The sequence below is a fragment of the Streptopelia decaocto genome (genome assembly GCF_964273445.1).
Source record: "Streptopelia decaocto genome assembly, chromosome: Z".
In the NCBI taxonomy this organism is placed as follows: Eukaryota; Metazoa; Chordata; class Aves; order Columbiformes; family Columbidae; genus Streptopelia; species Streptopelia decaocto.
Window position 1 is genome coordinate 36,161,485 of NC_138657.1, and position 24,602 is coordinate 36,186,086.

General features: G+C 37.2%; 1 protein-coding gene across 1 annotated transcript in view; it reads right to left on the reverse strand.

The window, feature by feature from the left end:
* ADAMTS19 (ADAM metallopeptidase with thrombospondin type 1 motif 19) overlaps positions 1-24,602 on the reverse strand; it is a gene marked incomplete at its 5' end in the record, with an annotated part of 153,731 nt that overhangs the window by 33,462 nt on the left and 95,667 nt on the right. The window contains 7 exons of the mRNA XM_082074829.1: positions 3,977-4,057; positions 6,076-6,196; positions 9,870-9,997; positions 12,953-13,122; positions 13,659-13,789; positions 16,521-16,622; positions 23,972-24,122. Coding sequence (XP_081930955.1) covers positions 3,977-4,057; positions 6,076-6,196; positions 9,870-9,997; positions 12,953-13,122; positions 13,659-13,789; positions 16,521-16,622; positions 23,972-24,122 — 884 coding nt within the window. The remainder of the gene's footprint in view (positions 1-3,976; positions 4,058-6,075; positions 6,197-9,869; positions 9,998-12,952; positions 13,123-13,658; positions 13,790-16,520; positions 16,623-23,971; positions 24,123-24,602) is intronic.

The window sequence follows — 24,602 nt, forward strand, 5'->3', positions numbered from 1 at the left end:
AGTATCACAGTATGTTTGGGATTGGAAGGGACCTCAAAAGATCATCTAGTCCAATCCCCCTGCTGGAGCAGGAACACCTAGGTGAGGTCGCACAGGAACATGTCCAGGCGGGTTTTGAATGTCTCCAGAGAAGGAGACTCCACCACTTCCCTGGGCAGCCTGTTCCAGTGCTCTGCACCCTTACTGAGAAGAAGTTTCTTCTCAAATTTAAGTGGAACCTCTTGTGTTCCAGCTTGATCCCATTACCCCTTGTCCTATCATTGTTTGCCACCGAGAAGAGCCTGGCTCCATCCCCATGGCACTCACCCTTTATATATTTATAAACATTAATAATGTCCCCCCTTAGTCTTCTCTTCTCCAAACTAAAGAGACCCAGCTCCCTCAGCCTTTCTTCATAAGGGAGGTGCTCCACTCCCTTAATCATCTTGGTTGCCCTACGCTGGACCCTCTCCAGCAGTTCCCTGTCCTTCTTGAACTGAGGGGCCCAGAACTGGACACAATATTCCAGATGTGGTCTCACCAGGGCAGAGTAGAGGGGAAGGAGGACCTCTCTCGATCTACTAACCACCCCCCTTCTAATACACCCCAGGATGCCATTGGCCTTCCTGGCCACAAGGGCACAGTGCTGGCTCATGGTCATCCTGTTGTCCACCAGGACCCCCAGGTCCCTTTCCCCTACACTGCTCTCTAATATGTAATCTCCCAACCTATACTGGAACCTGGGGTTGTTCCTGCCCAGGTGCAGGACTCTACACTTGCCCTTGTTAAATTTCATTAGGTTATTCCCCGCCCAACTCTCCAGCCTGTCCAGGTCCCGCTGGATGGCAGCACAGCCCTCCGGCGTGTCAGCCACTCCTCCCAGCTTGGTGTCATCAGCAAACCTGCTGATAGTACACTCAATTCCCTCGTCCAAATCGTTAATGAATATATTGAATAATATTGGCCCCAGCACTGACCCCGGAGGCACTCCACTAGATACTGGCCTCCAACTAGACTCCGCACCATTGACTACCACTCTCTGGCTTCTCTCCCTAAGCCAGTTTGCAACCCACCTCACTACTCTATTGTCTAGACCACACCTCCTCAACTTAGCTGTGAGGATGCTGTGGGAGACTGTGTCAAAGGCTTTACTGAAGTCAAGGTAGACCACATCCACCGCTCTGCCATCATCCATCCACCTTGTTACGTTCTCATAAAAGGCTATGAGGTTGGTCAAGCATGACCTACCCTTGGTAAAGCCATGCTGACTGCCCCTAATAACCCTCTTATCCTTGATATGCCTTGAGATGGCACCAAGGACAAGCTGTTCCATTACTTTCCCAGGGACAGAGGTGAGGCTGACCGGTCTATAATTAACCGGGTCCTCCTTCTTGCCCCTTTTGAAGACAGGGTTCAAAGGAGACAGAATTATCACTGCTAGTTTATTCTTTAAAAATAAATCTCAAAATTCTTTCTTAAAACAATGAATTCTAATTAAAAAAACTATCCAGTATATGCTTTAGGAAATAGTCTCAAATTAAATAAACACTCCCCCCTCCCCACCCACTACAAATAATTCCTATTCCTGAATACTTTACTGAGGAAAGAAGAATGACAATGTCTCATGCATTTTCTGACATGTAGAGAGGAATACCTCTTGTTTGGCAATATCACTGCCCCTACCTTCCCACAGGGGAGAAGAGACAGGACAGACCTTGACAGATCAATTGATTTAGTAAATACAGTTGCAAGTTATACCTCCTCTTTTCTCCTAGGGTGCCAGAGCTCCTGTTACTGTGGTGTATGTTGGTATACCTCAGATAAATAGGACATGTGAGGTGTTCAGGAAGAACTCCTTTGAGGATTTGCTTCAATAGCTAAATCACTTAATGATTCTCCTGATGTGGGCTGTAGCTTTACCAATCACTTTAGCAATATAATCGCAGATTCCAGATTGTATTGACTCTGCCTCCTAACAAAAATGTAAATCCAGAGAAGGGCATTTTTACTCCATCTGTATTTGATCTGTGTTGATCAAATCTTCCCGCAGTTTAAATTAGCTTCTACTTTGTTAGCCACAGTTCTTAGTGTACATTGGATTAAATTGCGTTTACAACTATATCTCTAATTATACGATTATTAACTATATAATGAGCTATATTATATAAAAAAACCTTAATCCTAAAATGTGTTTATGACAATTCGCAAAATAGAAATAGTTTTGGCCTATATTAACTAATCTCAAGAAAAGAAATACAAAGTACTATACAACATAAAATTAGCATACAGAACTATAAGATAGAAAACAAATCAGAAACACAAGACAATTTGTACTGTATTATATTTCAAATTTTTAATCAAATATTTTGAATGATATTGTTTCTAAGATGAAAGGTTTATGCCTTCTCCTCAAAACTTTCATTATGTTACTTGTATTCAAAAATGTTCCTGTCCTAAAGTTTACTCCTTCTCAATTCAGACTTTTATGCTTTCAGAATAAATCTTCTATAAGTGTAGAAAGTTTAAGTGATTTCCACTAGTAAAAAAGAAAAAAAGTGCAACAACACAGATTTTAATTCAGGATGCTGTAACAGACCTGTTCCTGTTTCTCCATAAAGGCTTAACAAAAAATATTACAGTGAAATACTGGCTGATTTTCATTCAGATTGACATCAGTGAAATCAAAAGTAAAATTAAAGTGACAAGACATTACAAACTGATTATGTACTAATTAACACCTTTCAAAAGTAAGCAGCATGACTGACATTATTTTATGAGCATAAAAAGCATTATATTCTTTTTGCCTTTTCCAAGGTAAGGGATGAATCAGTTGGCTACTCATGAAAAACGAATTACTTTCCCTAAATATATTTATTTATTATCTCATCATTTAAAAAATAAATTTCTGTTGCCCAACTGTGTTAACACAATAGGCACAGAGTGAAAAAAAAAATTGGAAAATTCAGAAAGTATGTCAATGAAAATTCAGTTACCAATTTGATATTCTTACATATCCATAACTATGGTCCATTGGGAAACAATGAAATAATGCAGATTTCTAAATCTCCTGTGATATCTTAATAGGGCAGGTGCAGACCGCATGATAAACCAAGAGTCACTTAAGCTGTCATAAATAAGATTCACGATATTCAACTTTCTCTTAATTGAGGTACTGAGAACACTCAGGTAAAAAGTTTCTTAAAATGCAGATATGACTTATGAGCAGAACTAAGAGCAGTGATCAAAGTGGGGAATTTTAAATTTCATTGCCCTATTTCTCATACTAAGTCTTTCTCAATTTATACTTAACCAAGGCACAGAATTATGATATTTCACATATTCACTTAAACTCCATAACAATAACAGCAACAAATTATACTCTCTGACACAACAGCTTTATAGCTCATTGAAAGAGAATTTATTTTTTAATGAAAGATAATTTTATATAAATGAAAATAAATAAATAATCATTGTGATTAAACTTTCTATTGGAACATTCAGACAATTCAAAATAATGCCAAGAAATACTTTTCTCTTTTTTTAGTCTAATTTTAGAACTTTTGTTTGACTTTGTTGGTGATTTTTATACGTTGGTCAGTGTGGCTTTTTTTGTTGTCTGAGCAGAAACTATTTCATGCTTCAGCATAAAACTCTTTTTACTAGTTTTAATGTGAAGTATTTTCTTTAGCACTTTCCATATGAAAAATTGAAAATGTTGAAGATAAAGTATGCATAATTTTTCTTAAATCACCTAAATACATTCTTGAAACCTTTCGTAAGCAAAATGAGATGAGAAAAAAGTTCAAAATAAAACCTATATAAAGAATGGTGCTATAGCCATTCTTTTATTTTTCTTATTTCTACAAAATTTCTTTAGATGTATATTTCACAGATTTTTTTCCCCTCAGAGTTTTGTTTAATCACAAGAGCATGTTTAGCCAGCATTCTTTAGTGCTGAACAAAACAGGACATGAGCATTAAAACTTAGGACATTTACCTAAATAACTGTGAGCTGGCTTTTCTTCCACTACTTTGATTCTCCTTGCTCCTGCAGGTATCACCAAAGCTTCCACATAACCTAGAAATAAGACCAGATGTCCTGAGTTATACAAAATACAAAAGTATAGAAAAGTACATCTTACATGTTTTTTAATTTCTCCTCCCCATTTCACTTCCTAAATGTAACAGGTTATAATTTATATAGCAATGGCTTGAGGGTTCTTGCAATGTGCTGAAACAAGCTATGAAACTGTGCATTATGTGGAATATATATACCATGTTACACAATTAAAGGAATATAGCAAGTAAATAGTAACAAGAACTAGTGAGGCTGGGCAAGTTGGGGCTGGAGCAGATGAAGTTGTGTCTGACCAAACAGCTTAGTGTCATCATTGCCACCAGATGAACACAAAAGAATTCGAACTTCACTCAGCATATGAAGACAAGTGATATAGCACTAAAACTCAAACTTCCTTCCACTGTTGTTTTGTTTTGTTTTTTTTTAATATTTTGTGGTCAATCTCCCTCTTTTTTCTTTAACACATTAAAGCCCTATTAAAAATGCCTCTAGTTTTGAAGTCTACTTATTAGTTATTTGCTTTACATTACAATTGCTTCCTTGGAGTATGGGACTAAGACATGTTGATTAATTTGTTTTAAGTAAAAAGGGGTGAAAAAGCAATGAAGGTATAAAACACTGTGCAAGCAGGAATGTTATAAACAAATAGGAACATGTTTTAGATTTTTGTGTGAACTTCAAAAAATGGACAATAAACCAAGATTTTACACTACGTAGCTATTTAATGTTCTATAAGAAACTACTGAGCATTTACAACACCTTTTCAATAATCCTGAAACATGAAAGCTAAATTGCTGCATTATTTATCTTCATTTTCCTTAAGAGCTAATAACACTAGAAAGTGTGTTGCTGACAGTCCAGTTTCTTGAGAAGGAAAATAGCCTACAGAGTAGTTTAGAGGGCAATAGCACAATATTGTGGGTTGACAGAGAACACTGAATAAAATGGAAAGTGTATGGATATTCACATTAGTTATAAAAGAGAGCTGACACACTGTTCTTTCTATTAGCAGCTACCTTCTCTGTGGTTTTTAAGTCCTCCACACTCATCTGTGGTTTGGAATGCCTGCTCTACATGACCTTCAGCTTAAGAGATAGGCCAGCTTAAGAGATAAGGCCAGACATAAACATCTGAAGACTATGTCTAACTTTTTTTTTTTCTAATGCATTGAAGCCCTTGATTTCTCAAAGTTATACTGTTCACTTCTAATTACAATATTTTTTGATGTGTTTTACTCACTGTCTTGAAATTCTGTACATATTCTACTCAAGAAACCAAGAATGTAATGGCAAACAAATGGTGAAAGCAGCTGGCCAAACTGTTGCAAAGAGAAGACTTTTCTTGGAGAGAAGGTACACAGGGTGCATGGCTCACATTAGGATTTCAACTCTCTGTCAACACTATTTTGCTGGAGCAGGTCAATTATTCTCATTCAAAGAGCAGATCACAGCAGTGTTTGAAAACCTCATGTTCATTCTGCATCAGAAAATCTGTTCACTTTTGATTATATGTTATTAATATAAAACAATGATTAATGGAAAGATATAAGAGTTCTTCACATAGTCTTCTTTCTGTTCTCCCCTGCCTGTCTTGCTTTAATGACATTACTCTAGGTAACAGATCATAATTTGGATATTTATTTTGATGAACACCGAATGAATCCGAAGACTATAAGTATTTACAGATTATTAATTTACTAAAAATATACATTTTATTTCACAGATTTTTTTTTTAATCAGGCTTTTCTGTGAAATACTGTGTGTCTTAATGGAAGATAGTTTAGATAATTCCTTAATTTTGTATTGATAAAATTTGCAATAATTTTGCAACAAATAAATTTAAAAATACTCACGCATTCTTTTCTTAAATGCCTTCTTACCTTAAAAAAAAGACAAGTGGTTCTGAAGTTCTTGTAAGGAACTATGTAATTTTAAGCAGTATAGCTTTTCAAAGCTCCCAGTGCCCAAAATAATTAAACAGCTACTGGTTTCCTGAGTATTTGATATAAACAGACTTACCAGCTCCTCTGGTATGGTTAAAATCACCTTTAATAACTTTGCATGACTTTCCATTACCATTGCATACACCACAATGATCTTCACGAGCCAGAGATCCTAATATGCCATCACAGCCAAATTTCTGTGGGAGAAGAAAGTAAAGCTGTTGAGCGACAGGTCACGTTTTTCATAAAGCTGCGTTTAGAAGTGGGCATCTCACCCTTTTGCAAGACACCCTATGCAATGTGATCTAGTCCTGCTCAGAATAAGGCTTGCACTAGGTCATGTGCAGAGATCCCTTCCATAGTCATTGTTTTTACATTTTTACGTAGATTGTTGCATTCAGTCTTCCCATGTGGTTGGCTAACTCTACCAGCTACTCACTGAGGGGAACACAACCATGTTCCCACCTCCCTCCAGCAGCTCTGCACTTCTGAGCCACTGTGCAACACATCCCCGCAGCCTCTCCTGTTCAGCAAGTGCAATGTGTATAACTCCTTGCAGAGGAAAAAAAGGTTATAAGAACTAGTCAGCATGGGTTCACCAAGGAAAAATCACGTTTGACCAACATGATAGCCTTCTATGATGGTATGACTGGCTGGGTAGACAAAGGAAGAGCAGTGGACATTGTCTACCTTGACTTCATCAAGGCTTTTGACATCATCTTTCACAACACCCTCAAAGGCAAGCTCAGGAAGTGTGGGCTGGATGAATGTATGGTGAGATGGATCATGAACTGGCTGGATGGCAGAGTTCAGAGGGTTGTGCTCAATGGTGCAGAGTCTGGTTGGGGGTCTGTAGTTAGTGGGGTTCCCCAGAGGTCAGTACTAGGTCTAGTCCTGTTCAACCTGTTCATCAATGACCTGGATGAAGAGACTGAGTGCGCTCTCACCAAGTTTGCTGATGATACCGAACTGGGAGGAAGGGCTGACACACTAGAAGGCTGTGCTGCCATTCAGCAAGACATGGACAGGCTGGAGGACTGGGCAGAGAAGAATCTGATGAAGTTCAACAAGGGTAAGTGTAGGTCCTGCACCTGGGGAGGAACAACCGCAGGCACCAGTACAGGTTAGGGGTGGACCTGCTGGACAGAAGGACTGCAGAGAAGGACCTGGGAGTTCTCGTCGACAACAAGTTGACCGTGAGTCAGCAATGTGCCCTTGTGGTCAAGAAGACCAAGAGCATACTGGGATGCATTAAGAAGAGCGGGACCAGCAGGTCGAGAGAAGTTATCCTCCCCCTCTACTCTGCCCTTGTGAAGCTGCACCTGGAGTACTGTTTCCAGTGCTGGGCTCCCCAGTCTAAGAAGGACAAGGAATTACTGGAAGGAGCCCAGTGGTGGGCTACAAAGATGGTTAGGGGCCCAGAGCACCTTTCTTATGAGGAGAGACCGAGAGAGCTTTGTCTGTTCAGCCTGGAGAAGAGAAGGCTCAGAGAGGATCTCATCAGTGTTTATAAATATCACAAAGGTAGATGTCGAGAGGGTGGGACCAGACTCCCTTCAGTGATGCCCAACAACAGGATGAGGAGCTACAGGCACAGACTGAGGCATAGAAGGTTCCATCTGAATATGAGGAGAAACTTCTTTACTTTGAATGTGCCAGTGTACAGGAACAGGCTGCCCAGAGAGGTTGTGGATTCTCCTTCTCTGGAGACATTCAACACCTGCCAGAACACATTCCTGTGCGATCTGCTCTGGGTGAACCTGCTTTAGCAGATAGGTTGGACTAGATGATCTCCAGAGGTCCCTTCCAACCCTAACCATTCTCTGATTCTGTGATTCTATTGCTTTCTACTCAAAATATGGGAAGTTCTTTGTCACACTCACTATGGTAAAGCGATGTCTAATGTCAACCTCAGGTCTTATTCTGAAGAGGATGTGAACATGTCTGGAATATGTAAATAAAAATTGTATTTCTGTTTTGCATTAAGTTTACTCAGGCACCTCCACTTTACTATGTAGGACACATTTCTATCAATAAATATCAGTGGTAGCTTGACAATAGGAATACAGTTAATATCATACGCTGGCCTGATATGAAATAAAAGCCTTTTAAAGTCCAGAGAAGTCATCCCAGGGTAATCTTATGCACTATATAAATGCATCTGATAAAACCAATTAAACTTCAAGACTGATAAATAATGAAGACAAAAGTTAGGTTAAAGAAAAAATGAAGGATTCCTTTAAGAATAGAAACCATGGTCAACCAAGGTGTCATTCATTTCCAAGCACATTAAGATTGTTACTTCACTTTATGCACATAATTTTTATTACATTTTTTCTACCTAAAAAAGCAATACAGCAATACAAATTTTGACTTAGTCATTATAGCATAAGCCTTCAAAGAGCTGTGTATCTAAAATGGCACAACTATAAGATATAAATACCTAACTCCACACCCATAGTCCCAAGCATTCTTCCTAATGGGTTATCTAAGAAGACAGGGTAAAATGGGGAAGACTACAAACTAGACTTTCAAACCTGACCCTTAATATGCCAATAAGACAACTCAGTCTTAATCAGGTGGGTTTGGTTAAAGGTTTTTTTCATCTTTATTAGTCAGTTGTGAAAAGTGAATGATAAAACAAATTATATTTGTTCAGGAAAAGGTATATATATATATATATGTATATATATGTATATAAAATCTTTGTGATTAAACCTGTAATAGCTACATACTGAGAAAAAGCCCCATTTTAGCAAAGTATTTCAGAGTATACTTGTTGCAAGCACTCAGTCCTTCAAGAAAGGCTTACTCTGCATTCATATCTGCATATGTATGCCTATATACATGCATGCATCTGTGAGTTAACTTGTTGAAGTTATACTATCTAGCAATGTTGTTTCTGTATTAAAGTTTGTTTTTTCCACTGAGTTCATTGTGTATAATGAGAAGTGAACAAAGAAAAAGACCAGCCCTGTGGGGTTTTTACATAGAGGAGTTTCCATGTGAGACACTACAAAAGCAACAAAAGAACTTCTATGAACCAAATAAATTCTGAGGATCACAAATACCACTCAGCTTTAATTATCTGTTATTTTGCCATTTCAGGCTCGGTTTATTTAGATGTAAAATTTTGTACTGTTGAAAAAGGCAGAATTAGACCTACATACATACACACATCCCATGGCAAAATTTCCCAACCTGCTGGAGGCTGAGGCTTCCCTTAGAAGGTGAAATCTCTTATACTCATTTTCTGCTCTGCATCAGTTTGCTGTAAGCATGCTTCTAAGTCTTATGATGAGGGAACTGGGGCTGTTTAGCCTGGAGAAAAGGAGGCTGAGGGGAGACCTTATAGCTGTCTGGAACTACCTGACAGGGGGTTGTAGCATGGAGGGTGTTGGTCTCTTCTCCCGAGTAGCAAGTGACAGGATGAAACAAAGCAGCCTCAAATTGTCCCAGGAGAGGTTTAGATTGGATATGAGGAAAAATTTCTTCATGGAAAGAGTTGTCAGGTGTTGGAACAGGCTGCCCAGGGAATTGGTTGAGTCACTATCCCTGGGGGTGTTGAAAAGACATGTATATGAGGCTCTAAGGGACATGCTTTAGTGTCAGTGTTAAGTTAATGGTTGGACTTGATGATCTTCAAGGTCTCTTCCGACCAAAATGATTCTATGCTTATCATCACAGGTACACATTCCCCAAGAAAACCCGTCAGCTGATTCATATACTAAGTGGAAGTAGCTTAAAATATTCTAATATGAAACAAAAAGAGCCATTCAGTCTTGGACATGCACATTGCAACATGCTTTCAGAGAAATAACACATGTGTAGCAAATGTGTGCCTGCAGGTTCAAAATAAGTAAATCATACCTGGCATCTACCACCTGCACAGACATCTGATCCATGCTGGCCACAAGAAGTCCCATCCATTACCTTTTCTGTTAGGAGAACTGGTTGATCCTTTCCAGCTGGTGAACAGAATAAGGCACATGGCTTTTCTGTAGTAGCAGTTGATGGAAAAAAAACCCATCAAATTGGTAAAAAGTCACTTAACAAATACAGAATTATTATCAATATTATTTTTAAAACTGATACTTGCTTATCTGTGTGGCATGAATCTACATTAGCATGACAAGTTATCTTAGATATAGTGAAAATGAGAAGATTTTGATCCTGTTTGAAAAGATTTTCTTTTCCATGCTAGAGCACAGTGGTGCTATAAACTTGGCCTGTGTAGTACTCGTGTCATGTTCATTGTTGTAAGAAAGAAGATGCACATTACAGCTGTTGGAATATTTTGGTTGCAATCTATAACTTCATTCTACTATATTTTGGGCAGATTACAAATACTGATGAAAAAAGAAACATAAAATTTTCCAGATTTTCCAGCTATGCAGGTCAAAGGGAAAAAAGTAGTTGAGACACCCTGGTAAGAAAAATATATGGATTTACAAAGTTCACATTAAAAAAAAAAAGTCAAAAAACTGAGCACATTCTTTCTCACATCTTTACCAAGGTCAGGCAATTTTTCACTACATTTCTAAAACATTCTGCAAATCATTTCCAGTTTGAAAGAGAATAAAATGTAGTAATATCGTATGTATCTATGTATTCCTAGTGGTCATAATTTATAAATGATAAAGTTTGCTTCACCACTGCCAAAGTGATACTAAACAAAAAAAAATATGTCTCCTCTCAGTGGTCAACTGAGTACAAAATGACATTTTTTTTTCATATCTTTATTTACAAGTGTACTGACTCAGAACTTCTTCCTAAATCTGTTGCAGATTTTTGAAAGGATACTGTCAAACCTGAACTTGAAACTGATTTCACTTGGACACAGTCTATGCCACTCTGACTTCATACTGACTTCTAGATTCCTGGAGTGTGTTTTTATTAGTAAATTAAACAGTTCCAGGAAACGTTCATGGGCACTGGAATTCTACTGCCTATACAGCTGAGCTGTAAAACAGTCTATGTCACATTTTTTGAGTGTGCTAACTAGCACTAGCTTGGTCTAGACTGGAAATTGCCACCGGCAAAGGACCACTTTCAAAAAGCAATTTGGATGTCAGCAACCTTTTTAGAGTGCAAAAGGGTTGAAAAGTACAGACATAGGACTTCTGTGCCAGCCGACACATCGGAGAGTGGTCTGGGCACATTTACTTTGCTAAAATTGACACAGCTTCTGGGTATCTCTAGGGAACTGTTGCAAACACATGTGATATCTTTTGCAAACATGGGAAGCCAGTCAGACACAAGCCATCTCCAGCTAAGAAGCGAGAGTCTCTGCCTGGATTTCTGTTTTCGGCATTCCTGTTATACTCCTTCAGTAGTAATCCCAAAGTTCCCTGCGAGCTTTAAGCATGTATCAGCATTTTTCAAACAAATACAAGATTAACAACCTAAACGTTATTTTAAGGACACGGAATGCAAACAGACAGTAATCCAACAGTACTGGAAACAGAATATAGGAGACCTCATTCAAATACAGCAATAATTTGGATATGGTACACAATTAGTGTTTACTAAAGGCTAAGAGTGCAAGTAATTAAGGATTTGAGAACAATGTATTTCTGGAATATTGGAAAGCTTTAGATAGTGGTGTCTACTTTCATGTCTCCCGAGGGACATCTCGAGACAACAGGATGCCTCAGAAAACAGTTAGATGAAAGCAACCTCCATACTCAGCCTGGGAGAGAAGAGTGTCCAGATTTTTCATCAGATGACTGAATTATCCAAAGACAGGCTGAAAATTTTTGATCCCTCAGCATACAAATCATGTGTTCCTCTGTTAAAGTGAAATTTAGTAAAGCAAACCAAAACTAATTCACTAGATCAGCACCTACAAAATAGCTGGAGAGTGTTCTTCCTATGAAATGAGCTAACATGAGAGCCTAATGAAAATAGTCTCACGCGTTTTTATTAAATTGGCACCTTGAGAAAAAGCTTAGAAGAAAAAAAAAATAACAAACCCTTTTTAGCTAGGTATATAGTTATTGAAAATAAATTCACTTTTTGGGGATTCAGAAATACGTTTCTCTTAAAATCTATGCTTTGTAATTGTTTCAAGAGCTAAAAATAAATGGGAATAATGAACTACTTAAAATGTGGTAACACATTCTTACAGTACTCCTACGACATTCCAGGCTCTTCTTTATCACCAGTTGCTATGCTTTTATTAATTTCTCAAGTTAACTGTTTTCATTAATGAAATATTTCCATTGTTTTACCAGATTTCTAGAAAGAACCTGTGTGGAATATTTTGTCTTATAGTTGCTGGTATTTTACATGAATACTATCTTTGCAGATATTGAAAGTTTGACATTACTGTACTTCTACTTGAACACGCTCCTAATGATATGGTATCTAAGCATGTTTGTTACACTGAAACATACATGCAGTATGCAGTATGTATGCAGTAGCTGTTAGGATTTATAGAAATAAAATTTGCAATTTGCATTAGACATGGATTTCTGCCAAAATAAAACACTGGTATTTGAAATACTCAACTGTTAAGCCAAAAGTGCTCTCTCCTTCCTCAAAAATAGAAGCTCTCAGTATCTGTATTGTCTTCTTGGCTTTGTAGGTAGAAGTATAATGGGTATACACAGCTTTAATGATATAGTGTTCATCTAGAAAGCTGTATTTCTGAGTCATTTCATACTACATTTGTGAGTAAATAGGACCAAACTAATACTGAATTTCAGTTCAGATGTAGCCATCACATATCAAGAAGAACAAATTAACAGGAATATTAGACAAGAGGTTCCAGAGCATATGAAAATACTACCAGCTCTCGTCTATTAAGTAAAAATGACCAAAAATCTTCGGCTTGGGGTTTGTTCATTTGTTTTCTTCATTTTTTCCTGTATCTTTCTTAATCGACAATAACAACAAGCTATAAGCCATATGAGCAGCTGATAAGAACGTAGGAGATGGTTTATACTTACCGTCATCGATAACAGCTTGCCACTGGTGCACATGCTTCTGATTTGAAGATCTGACACTGAAAGCCTGGCACTGCCAGTCCCTGAATGCAGGCACACCAGCAGGACAAGAAGGGTTTTCACATACTCTGTATTGCATTGTGGGACCATGACACTCTCCTTCAAGGACTGAACTAGAAAAGACAGCATAAATGTCATGCTTTATTGTTGGTAATATTTTGTCAAACTTACAGCACAGTTCATTTATGCTACAGACAAATTCAATTGAAATAAGGTATTTTTTTAATTGACACATAACATTAAGAAATCACCCACAAAAAATCAAAGTCACAGACCAAAACATATTTGCCTTCTGTGTGTAATGGTTATATTACAAGTCAAGAGTAATAGGTGCTAAATCATAACTTACACTTGGCCTCAAAGAAGCATTAAGACTAGTGGAAGCATCAGTAAGGAGAACCTCAACTGCAGTTTTGATATAGTTTAGGTGACTTTTCTGTAGCTGGGCTGAGCCAAAGGTGCCACTGACTGTAACAACTGCAGATTTGCCACCTCTCCTTTTTTACAAGTGCGGCGTTGTGAAGTTCAGACAATATGCTTTGTTTCTTTTCAGTAGCTCCAACTGTATCTTAATGGCTTTCTCTACTCAGATACAAATTCCATTCGGAAATTCTGATCAACAGCAATGGAAACATGAAATCATTTTTACCCAGGGCATTTGCGTTGTCGGCTGCTGATTCCAGTGTCGCAAGTACGGCTACAAGTGCTCCATGCACTCCACTCCCCTTCCATATGCTCCACAAAAGAAGTCCGATTGATACACTCTCCAGCCTTACACCACTAGGTAAAAATTCAGCTCTTAGGTAAATAAACCAAGGCATATGCAAAACAATTCACTGTTCCACAAGCACACAGGAAGCACAACATAAACATTTTGTTCAATAAACAGTTTTCATATGAGTCAGATATATTCTTTCCTGTTGTTCCCAGTATTTTTTTTTCTATCCCAGTAAATAAAACATCCAGAGTACTTTCTCTGGCCCAGAGGCCAGGGAGCAGATACAATTCTTGTCCACAAACTCAAGCCTAAGTTCATTCTCAACAAAGGATGTCTCCTGGAATAGGCTGCTGGGCTGCTGGTCCCCAGATCATCCTGTTCCCTTCATTTGAGCCTAGACACTGCCTAGGAAAGCACTTTTGCGTCCAGCCAAAACCCACTGCAGGAATCATTCTCCAGCTGAACTGTACGGATGATCACAGCACAATGTTCAGGGCTGTTCTCAGGACCTTTCTAGTTCACTACTACAGTTCCCACATAGCTAGCAGGAAATGCATTGTCACTGATTATCCAGTGACAATTTCAATAGAAGGATATATTACAAGTAATACAGAAAATAAGAATTTATTCACAGCTTGTATTCAAAAAGAGAACAGAAGCCTCACTAAGCCAGTGTTGAGAAAGAGAGATTTTCTGGCATCCATTTGAATAATAATAATAACCTCCATAATCTTGTATGCATACATTGTTTCCCAGGACAACTGCAATTTCATACTCAAAAACTACACAGTCAGTCATTATAGTTATGTTCCTATGTCCATATCTGGTATAAGTCATCACAAGTCTGTAGTAACTAGTACTGTATAAACTTATACCAGATAAATATCTGTCCTATGTATTATGAAATTTCAGCAATTGCGAAGCAATAAGGTGTCTAGTGATCTTAAACATCATCTGCAGTTTCAAGCTGGTCTTCACTGATCAGTCAATCTTAATTTCTCTCTTAAATCATAGTATTACAATGGCAGTGTAATTATGCCACCTTTAAAATATCTTCCTATAGGATGGCTCCATCATTATACTGGATTTGCAATCAGAAACTATTCATTTTTTAATGCTCTTGGATGTTTCTGACCAAAAATTCTCATATTTATTTAAAGATATTCCTTCAGATATGACAAGCAAAATGTATTTTTCTCTAGAGATAGCATCTGCCTTATGTAGTGTCTCAGAGATGCTTACAAATCCTTGACTTAAAAAAACCCTAAGTTGGACAGGCTACGCAAATGACATTTCCATTACTTCCTAAAATCCTAAGAGGAGTACAAGACAACAATACTCCATCTCTGCAATATAACTAAAACAAAACATAGCAATTTGTGTGATCTGAAGCTAATCTTGGACAGATAATGAAGTAATAAGACAAATAATCCCTTCTAATCCTCTGAGACATTTGAGTGATGTCTGCTTAGGTTTTTACTGCTAGATATAAATAAGTGATGTCTGTAGCCTGGCACAAGGCTCAATGAACTGTTCAAACTAGAATCAGTACGTTGTCCTACCCTTGCTGATTATTTATTCCCCACTAGCTCAGGTCTGCAATAGAGAGGCGAGTGTTGTCTTCCTCCTTGGACCTTCCCAGGAAAGGGACCCATGTCACTACCATATCATAATGCTCCCACAAGTATAAAGTTAGAATGAGTCCTCTGCAGTGAGTTGCTGTTATTGTTACCTTTTGCAAGTTATACATTAATATGCAATATGAACACTAATTTTGAGTGTCCAGTTCACAATGGCGATGGTTTCACAATGAGACATTGTGGGTAGTCTTAACAAGAGGTGGTGCTTTCTTGTTCCATACCACAGGCATGCCAGTCTCAACGTACAGAATGGGATATTGAACAAAAGTCATGTTCCTGAATTTCCAGGTGTTGACTTAAAACAGAATATCAACTACATACATTCATCAGAAACAAAATATTTCAGCAATCTAATTGTTTTAAAGATACAAAAATGAATAAAGTCTGTTTATCTCGATTGATTGATTTGTTTACTTTTTTAGGCTGATGATGTAATATGATCCAAGAGCAAATCACTCCTGTGGGAGACTGCTGTAAGCACAATATGATGAAAACTGCAAGATACATGCATATGCATGCTCTTTCTCTGATATCTATTTGAGGTTATTTATTTTCATTTACAGTTATATATACAGACAACAGAGGTCATTCAAACAGGAAAGCTCCTGAATGACATTTAATGTAAGTCTGAATTCAGGTGATCATTTAATTTGTCTTTGATGGCATACTTTTAATAACATTTATCACTCGTTTACATGCACTGACACTATCAATATACAAAGCTTATCCTGAAGTTTTACCACAAATCTGTACCAATTCCTTCAATGAGACTATTTCTAAATCTTAAATCATAGCTGGAAAATTTGTATCTTTGAAAGCTTATATTTCTATTTACAGTAAGCAGTGCAACAATGGAATTCCATTCATTAAAAGGATACAAAAAGAGAACAAATTTGAAATAAAACAGTGTAAGCATTAAAACATCTGTGGCTTTGGTTAACTATTTTTTTTTTAATTCATTGTTTGTAGGGAAACATATTTTTTCTCATATCTATATTATATAATAAATAGCCTATAATACAATCAACTACATATTAATATGTATGATTTTTATGATAATTGAGGTAAGCAGGAACTTTAAACAAGTGCAAAGACCTATTCAGCTTGTTAGGTGTTCAATATAATTTATATTGCTTTTCCACCAGAAATATACCTTTCCAGTACCACAGTCTGTTCCATCCATTGGTGGATCCAGTTTGGTTTTGCATTCCTTCTCACTTTCCACCTTACACCACAACGCAGTGCAAATGACATGCTGAAAACCAAATACACGGGTAAGCACAAAATCTATCTTATGCAAAATTACTTTCTGCATACAATTCACGAATATTGTCATAAAGTTACCAATTTGATGCTACTGCAGTATGTTTAAAGACAAGTTAAAAATGTACAAAACCCAAAGGGCGCAGATTCTGCTTATTCTTTTACTAATCACAAGCACATGAAACAATTCAAGCTAGTGCGCCCATAGAGCGGGGGGAAGAACCCTCTAAGTCCAACCCTAGAGGTCACCGTCTTTTCGCATGGCAGACCTGACAAAGCATATAGGGACAACTTTGCCGCATGATGTGAAGTGGCCACTGCACAGATGCACTACCCCAGAGACTGGAAGAGGCGTGAGCCTTCTGGGGATTATTTTTAAAATTAAATCATATTTTTACTGCTTTTATTTCATGCTCATTCTTTTATGTGAAAGGGAGAAAAACAGCACTGTCACTAGCAACAAAAACCAAGGTTTTAAAATCAGCTCTTTTCTATATACAAAGATTAATGGGTCTTTGTGAAGCTATACAGAACTACATTCACAGGAGTTTTGTAAAAATGTGTTTGTAAGAAACTTTGAGGCTTCCCTAGGACTTCCAAATCCCCTTGTTCATACCGTCCCAATGATTACTGCTATCTTATTCTCTTCCAATTATCCATAATTTCTCATTAATTCCTCTAGAAATATCTTGAAAAGCAATCAAACCTAACATCCAGAAATAAGACACAAAGTAAACTGACAGATCAGGATGAAATATTTTTGCTAGGAAGCATAAGAGAAGTGAGATGACAGAGATGCTAGTCAGTAGTGAGTTTTAGAGATGGAAATAAAAGCTGCTAAGCTGCTTATTCTGTCCCTCTTAAGCATAAGAACAAGACAGTATTACCTTCTTCAAAATAAAGTATACCATTGAAGTATGCTAGCTCACATTTCCCCAAATCTCCTTGGCAGGTTTCCTTATTTTACTCTAAAAAGTCTTCTTTCTCCCATGTTTATCAGACGTGACTTCATTCTCCTTGCTGTCTTGTTCCTCCCTTACCGGTAAACTGGCTGGAAGTGAAGAGAGGGCATGTGGATCTCAGCTGTGGCCTAAATGTTATTGCATCTGAGACTGGCTTCCCTCAAATATGTATGGTATCCCCAAAGAGGGGAAAGAAGGATGAGGAGAGGGGAACGGACTGCAGGGAGGATAAAAGATAAGGATCAGCTGCTTTTTTTGAAACCAAGGCTGCCAGAAGACATGCTTTTCTGACTGAAAAGACTTGTTATATTGGTACACGAGTCTGTGGCTTTTACACTATGCATGAAAAATGTATGATAAACCTTATGCTACCTTGAAAAAAGTCTTACAGCACAGGAAACATAATTGAACAAAAGATTGTGTCAGAAACAAGGAATGGGAGAGTTCCAGTGGGAGTCTTGGCTGTAAAAATGTCTGTAACGTCAGCTTTCAAAAAAAGTCAAAGATTGTAGAGGTCTGAAGCATTGCACAGAAACAAGAGATAGGATGGCAGCAATCAGACTGACCCCTGCTTCATCGTGCAACAGTTTTGCTGCTGAAGATGAACAAACAAGACAACTTACCAACTACAAAATGTCAGACAACACTGCTGGAACAACTCCACAAAAATATATCCTTATTTAATGTTCCTAATTGAAATATTTTTTCCCTATCCCTAAGTCTTAATTTGTCAATTACCACATTTGAGGAAAAGCCATCCAGGTGTGCAAAAAATAAAGTCGAATTTTCCTTTCTGTCACCACATTTTGAAGCATGTTATCCTTTTATTTTCTCTGAACACTTTTATCTTGTGCTCAATTTCACTTAAATACGACTGTGAAATGGCTCACAACAAACCTACAGTTCTTTACCAATGCAGAAACAATGTTAAACTTAAGAACACATGAAGTCAGATTGACAAGGATTTGGGTGCCTGCACACACAGATGCACTAAAGCCATGTAAAGTACATCAGGTAACCAAATTAAGATGCTTGACTTGCTAATGTGCTTTGTATACATCTGCATATTTCTGTAAATAATTGCATACCACCTCCTTATGAACCATGGGCGTGACTCGCCTAGCTAGAAACATCTTTGAGCCTTAAGTGAACTGTATTCTAAGAACACTCACTACTTTTCAGCAATTTTTTAAAATAAGCTTTCAATTTTACTATAACACTTCATCCTAGATTTTGAGATTCCCCACACTCAAAAAATGGAGATACGGAATTACTAAAATTGAAGGATGACTTGTAAGTTTTTTCTGGGCTTTCCATTTTAGTCAAATCACAAATAGAGTCTTTAGTTACTCTTCAGATTGCACTTCTGCTGCAGAAGCAAGAGAAACAGATTACTGTTACCATGAAACTTTTGACATTTGGGGATTTCTGCATGTGGTTGGGAAAAAGCCATGATGTGCAACTGTTTTTTTTCCTGGCAACCTGAAATGCTGCAGACCAGGACTGCTTTGAAAACTAACAGAAATCTGGAGGTCAATGTCACTATTACTGTCTCTACAACACAAGCACAGAGCACAAGCTTCTGAACCAAAAGTTTACTCCTCTAGGGAGAAAGTTTCATTCAGTCAAAATCAGGACAGCTGTTAACATTCACGGAGGTTTACTAGTTATCTACCATAAACACAATTCAAAGGCCATTACAGTTTTTGAGACCAGCTAAGGGAACTAAATGCCATTGGAGATTATAAACTAATACTTATGATAGTAGACTATTCACCATCTGTAAAATATTTTGTTGTGTGTATGCTGGACAACAAAATATTGCCAAGAACACACAAAGGATTTTTCTTTTTTTTCTGAAAGAATGTGTTAATCATGAGTTTTTAACAGCAAAAGCTAGTAAAATACAACATGAAAGTCACAATGTATGACAGAAAAGGCAGCTTTTTGGGTATTTTTTGAATGAAAAGAGTAAGGCAGGTCTGTGTACATCATAGGGATGCTTTTGTAATCATATAAACATCTGAAAGGAATGTCCAGTTGAGAGGAAAGAACAGGGACAGAAAGAGCACTTCAGAACTGTATTCGTGCAACATCAAGATTGTTGAAAGTGTGGTGGGAGAGATGAGGACAGATATTTCACCAAGGTTATAATATTTCCATGGCTTTTTATTGTGATCTTTCCCTGAAGTGCCTTAAAAATCACCATGAAATATAACCAGTCTCCTACTTCTTTGCAGAGATCACAGCTGTGTTATGACAAGAATTGTTTTAGTGGAGCTGACTAGATAGCATTCGCATCCTGGACTTTAATCTTAAAAGCCAACATTTAATAGTTCAACAATTATATGGTATTTTCAAGTTCTACAATTGCATTTTATCATCAAGAACTACTTCTGGGCCATGATCTCACTATAGGTTATGCAAAACAATGTTAGGGTCCAACTGATTCTTGTGTGAGACATTATGGGCATAAAAGCAAACTTGGCTCTCTTACAAGATAAGCATGGTGACATGATATAAATCTTGTACTCGGAGATCCACTCACACTTTTTTCAGGCTTTATAAATTTTGCTTAGGGTATGAAAAAAGGGCTTTGAAATAAAGATGAAAAGGAAAAAATAAAGTCTGGACACCATTCGTGAAAGACGAGTGGGAGGGGCTCACTTAGCAAAATACGGGAGTAGGCCCTCAATGGTCCCTTCAGTCCTTTGTTTTAGCCATTAAATCATAAAGAGGAATTCCTGGTAGCAAGGGAAAATCATTGGCATTTGCAGTGTTTCTCTGAGGTTGCCATGTAATGTGCCTGTAAGTTATCCTAAAGTGCTGCTCAGTAATAGCATTTGTAGAAAATTACATCTCAGCAGAAATGCATTATTGATTGTACCACTGATATTTGTAGATTATTTTTAGATCATTAAGAAAATGACTTTCCATCGTTACTCAATCGTATTCTTATTTGAAAAGCTTTTATATATGAAACATACTTGCTTAATCTAAAAGACTGCATGGAAGTCTGGTCATCAAATTATCTTCCAGTCACAAAAAAGGTAAGATTCTGACACAGTTCATCATTAATTTTTTACATAGTTACAGTTAGGACCTGTTCAGCAAGTAGAATGTATCCAAGAAATCCTGGGCTATAAATTGTTTAGTTTACTGAAGTTCAAATGAATCTTCAAGGAGTGTGTTTCTCTCTCATTTCCTGGCTTGCGAACAACAACTGTAACCAAAGTAAACTGCCAGGTAGTGGCAGAGTAGAAGAGAGCATACAGAGATAAAAGAAAGTAGTTTGGATTTCATGGAAAATTCAGTGGTTGCAATGTATAATAAAATTATTATTTTAATAAACTAATTCTACAACTTATGAAATACTGTATTCAATTTTGAAAAGTCTTCTAAATGTTGACTTCTCCAATGGCAGCCACAATAATCTGCACAATCAATACAGTGAACTTTGAGTCACTTTCATAATATGTAAAATGCAACTATTTGGTAGGTTAAAGTCAAAATATTTGTCATTTCTGTCTAACAGCCTGATATTTCAGAGGGAGATAATAAAATTACCTACGGACTAACACCACTTTGCAGTAAGACAACATCAATGTTGAACAGTCCATGTAATAGAACTCATGAAGGATTTTCAGAAAGTTTACATAGCTTGGCTCTAGCCCAACTTAAAATGCAACTTCTTTTTTTTTCTGTCTTCACACATAGGACATACATACGTAAGTGTAGGACGGCTTTCTTATCCTTTGGACTGTGCTCAATCTATTGCTCTGAGTTTCCTCTCCACTGTAGAAATCTTATCTAACTGGAGTAGAATACTTTAAACTTCCCTAACAAAAAAGCGATATTTAAGATCCACAGCAGGGAACAAAAGGAGATCTAAATAGTGCCTAAGCTTGCTGTAACTAGCTCTTCAGGCCTACAGTCTGAAGATCAAATTTCTTGGATTTTCTTTGTTGTGGGGAAGGTGGAAGAGTCAATATTGCTTCCAGACAAAAGAATGCAGAGGAAAACCAACAAGGTGACTTTACAGAGGTTGGCAGGGGAGTTTTGGAGACCTTCTGCTTCAGTGCCCTCACCAGATTTTCTCAATTCTGTCCTTAGTATCTTTTATTCTATTTAATGTAACTTCTAATAGGTCCAAAGCTCTTAAAAATGAATTACAATATTTTTATGATTCAGTATTTGCTTATATGATTTCCAGTTCAGGGTTACCAGTTTTGCAGAGGATTTTGGTGAAACTGCAGAAGGTTCTTCCCCTTGCTCTTTTCTCAGAAAATGTTATCAAGTTCTCTTTTTCCTACTATTGAGACCATAAGGTTATCAAGCAACAGACTTGGTTTATGAAGAAAACTGAAAATTAAATTGCAATTTGTCAGAAAAAAAAAAAGGTTGTAAAGACCACTAGCCTTTTGTATTGTCTTACGTTATTATCAGGTTCTTTCTTCAAAGCAAGCCTGCATGTCTTTGGATTTAAGTTACAATGGTATCTTAATACTAATATTTAATAGGAATTTTCCTAAATGAACCATTTAAAGTAATGATCCAGTAAGTGGGGAAAAAAAGGGGTGATGATAGATGATTTAACTGAAATGTGTCCTCTCACCTAGAAAATGCCAGAAGAGGAGAAATTTATTGAAGATGATTAGAAATAGACAATCAGGTACCAGCACCCAGAGCCTAAGTACTCTCTGTGCAAACAATTGAATACTACCAGAGTAGCCTTAATCGAATTTAACTTCCTAACATTTCTAAAATAATGATGAAAACCAAAGAAACCTTGGAGTTGAGACCCCAACAGAAAAATATTCATTGTATCTGTGAATGAAACAAAACAGCCATGGGACCACTCAGCTACTTGCATTTAAATGCCTGAATGAGAACTAAACACAAGGGTATTAAAGGAAGGCAAGTGCCCAGAGAAGTGAAAAGCATATAAAGGTATTACGCAACAGCAGTCTCCAGGTTTGATCATCTCTTCAATTACCTTTGAAATGGTTTGACCTCATAAAGAAGACCTAGAAGTAATAACGGGCTAACGCTGTCCCATTTTCATGTTTAAAATAGGTTTCTGGAGAACGAGAAACCAGAATCACATATTTTAATTGAAAACGAAGTACTAAAAATGAAGAAACTGATTGCAATTCACAAAAAAACCACTTGGAATAATAAAGAACATTTATAGAACCATTCCATTGAGTTCTGCTGCTCATCTCTCAGAGTGAAAATGTTCTCAATATAACAGTTAAAATAATAACAGTAATCTACAGTTCCTTTTTTTTTTTTTTCCAGCTCTGCCACTCTCAGCATGTGGTAGTCATACATGCATTGCAATGTTTCCTTCAAGAATCTTTAGGAGAAAGATTACTCTCACTGAAACTCGCTGAAGAAAGAGTACTACTCCAAGCCAAAAAGATTAAGAGAACCAAAGAATTAAAGGAGTAGGGAATTATGCTTTCATATAAAATACTCCTGACCTTTCCAGGATATCGGTCCACTCTAACTCTGATGAAATTTTATTTGGCAGTTCCTTCTAGTTCCCCCTGTATAAACCCATATTCCACGCCCTTTACACATTTGCAATATCATCTACCCATCTTGTCTTGGTTACCTTCTCAAGGGCATCAAACATGTTTAGTATATATATGTCCTGTTGATGTTAAAGAAGGGCTATTTTTCTCTTTTACAATCATTCTTCAAATGCTTCTTCAATCAGATGTCTACTAGTATTAGGCCATAAAACTATGAAGAGTTCTTCAGTTTTGCTAATTTGCCTTTTTGAGGTTAATATACAGTGGTACTGTTTCATGCAATGGAGTGGCATATCAGTAAACTCACTTAAGCACGGAACTCCTGTTTCCAAGGCATTGCACAGCTTTGCAAGGGCTCACAGGAGCCCTGCTGGGAGGCAGGGTATATTCAGCGATACAGAGAGCTCAGCCAACACCACTTTTCTCCCTTGGAGCTAGCACAGGCAATGCATATGCTACTGAAATTCGGATACTGAGGTTCAATGCCCACAACATAATGAAATGGAACCTACACATGAAATCTGGTCCCAGTGGAATAAACTGCAAATATTACATTTGCTGCGATGAGGTGACTTCACACTATGACATTTTCTGTTTCTAAGGTATAAGGAAAGTATCAGTGGCCTGCTATGATGCAACATGATTCAGAATGTTTGGAGGTCCAAAGTAAGCCTTAGAAGATAAACAAATGAAAATGTTCATATCAACTTCAGAAAGCAAATTATAAACTTCTCGTTTCAGTGGTGCGGTGTTCTTTTTCTCTCAAACATACAAAAAAAAATCTCTTACTGAAAAATTATGTGGTAAGTGCATTCTCTGAAACATATACTCCTTCCTACCTGCATGTCTTGGCAAAAGGAAGCAGTTGGTCCAAAAAGAATCTGACACTGTTCATCTGCAGTGTATGACATTCCTGGGAGCTTGGAGGGAATAATCACAGAATTGAGGCTCTGAGGATTCGTTTGTAGCAGACAGTTACTGGCCTTTGACCTGGCAATATGCAGAGATTCATATGCTGATCAATCCTAAAGAGTCTGATTGTCATGCTGACTTAAACATGCATTTGACATTAGAAAAATAGGGACTCTCTCTAGAGTTTTTTATTCATCAACATTGGGCTGTCATTCAGGGAAATGACTCCATATAAATTAATAGGGCTTACTTGATATGAGTTAATGGTGTGTTCTAATGATCCACATTTGCAGAAAAACAATATAATTTATCAGGTATAGTAGGAATTTAAGGAAGTGCTGGAGGACAACATTTTAGTATAAAATTTTCTTAACTGAGGTTTGGGTATAGACTTATAATCATAAAAGGTATATAATCTATAATTTAATAAGCTAAGCTAGTCTACTGTCTAAAATTAGACATGGACAGTTGTGTAGCTTAATTTTCACATCTAGCAGGACCTCAAAATAATAACTTCTGACTATATATATATATACACATTCCAAAATACATACATTT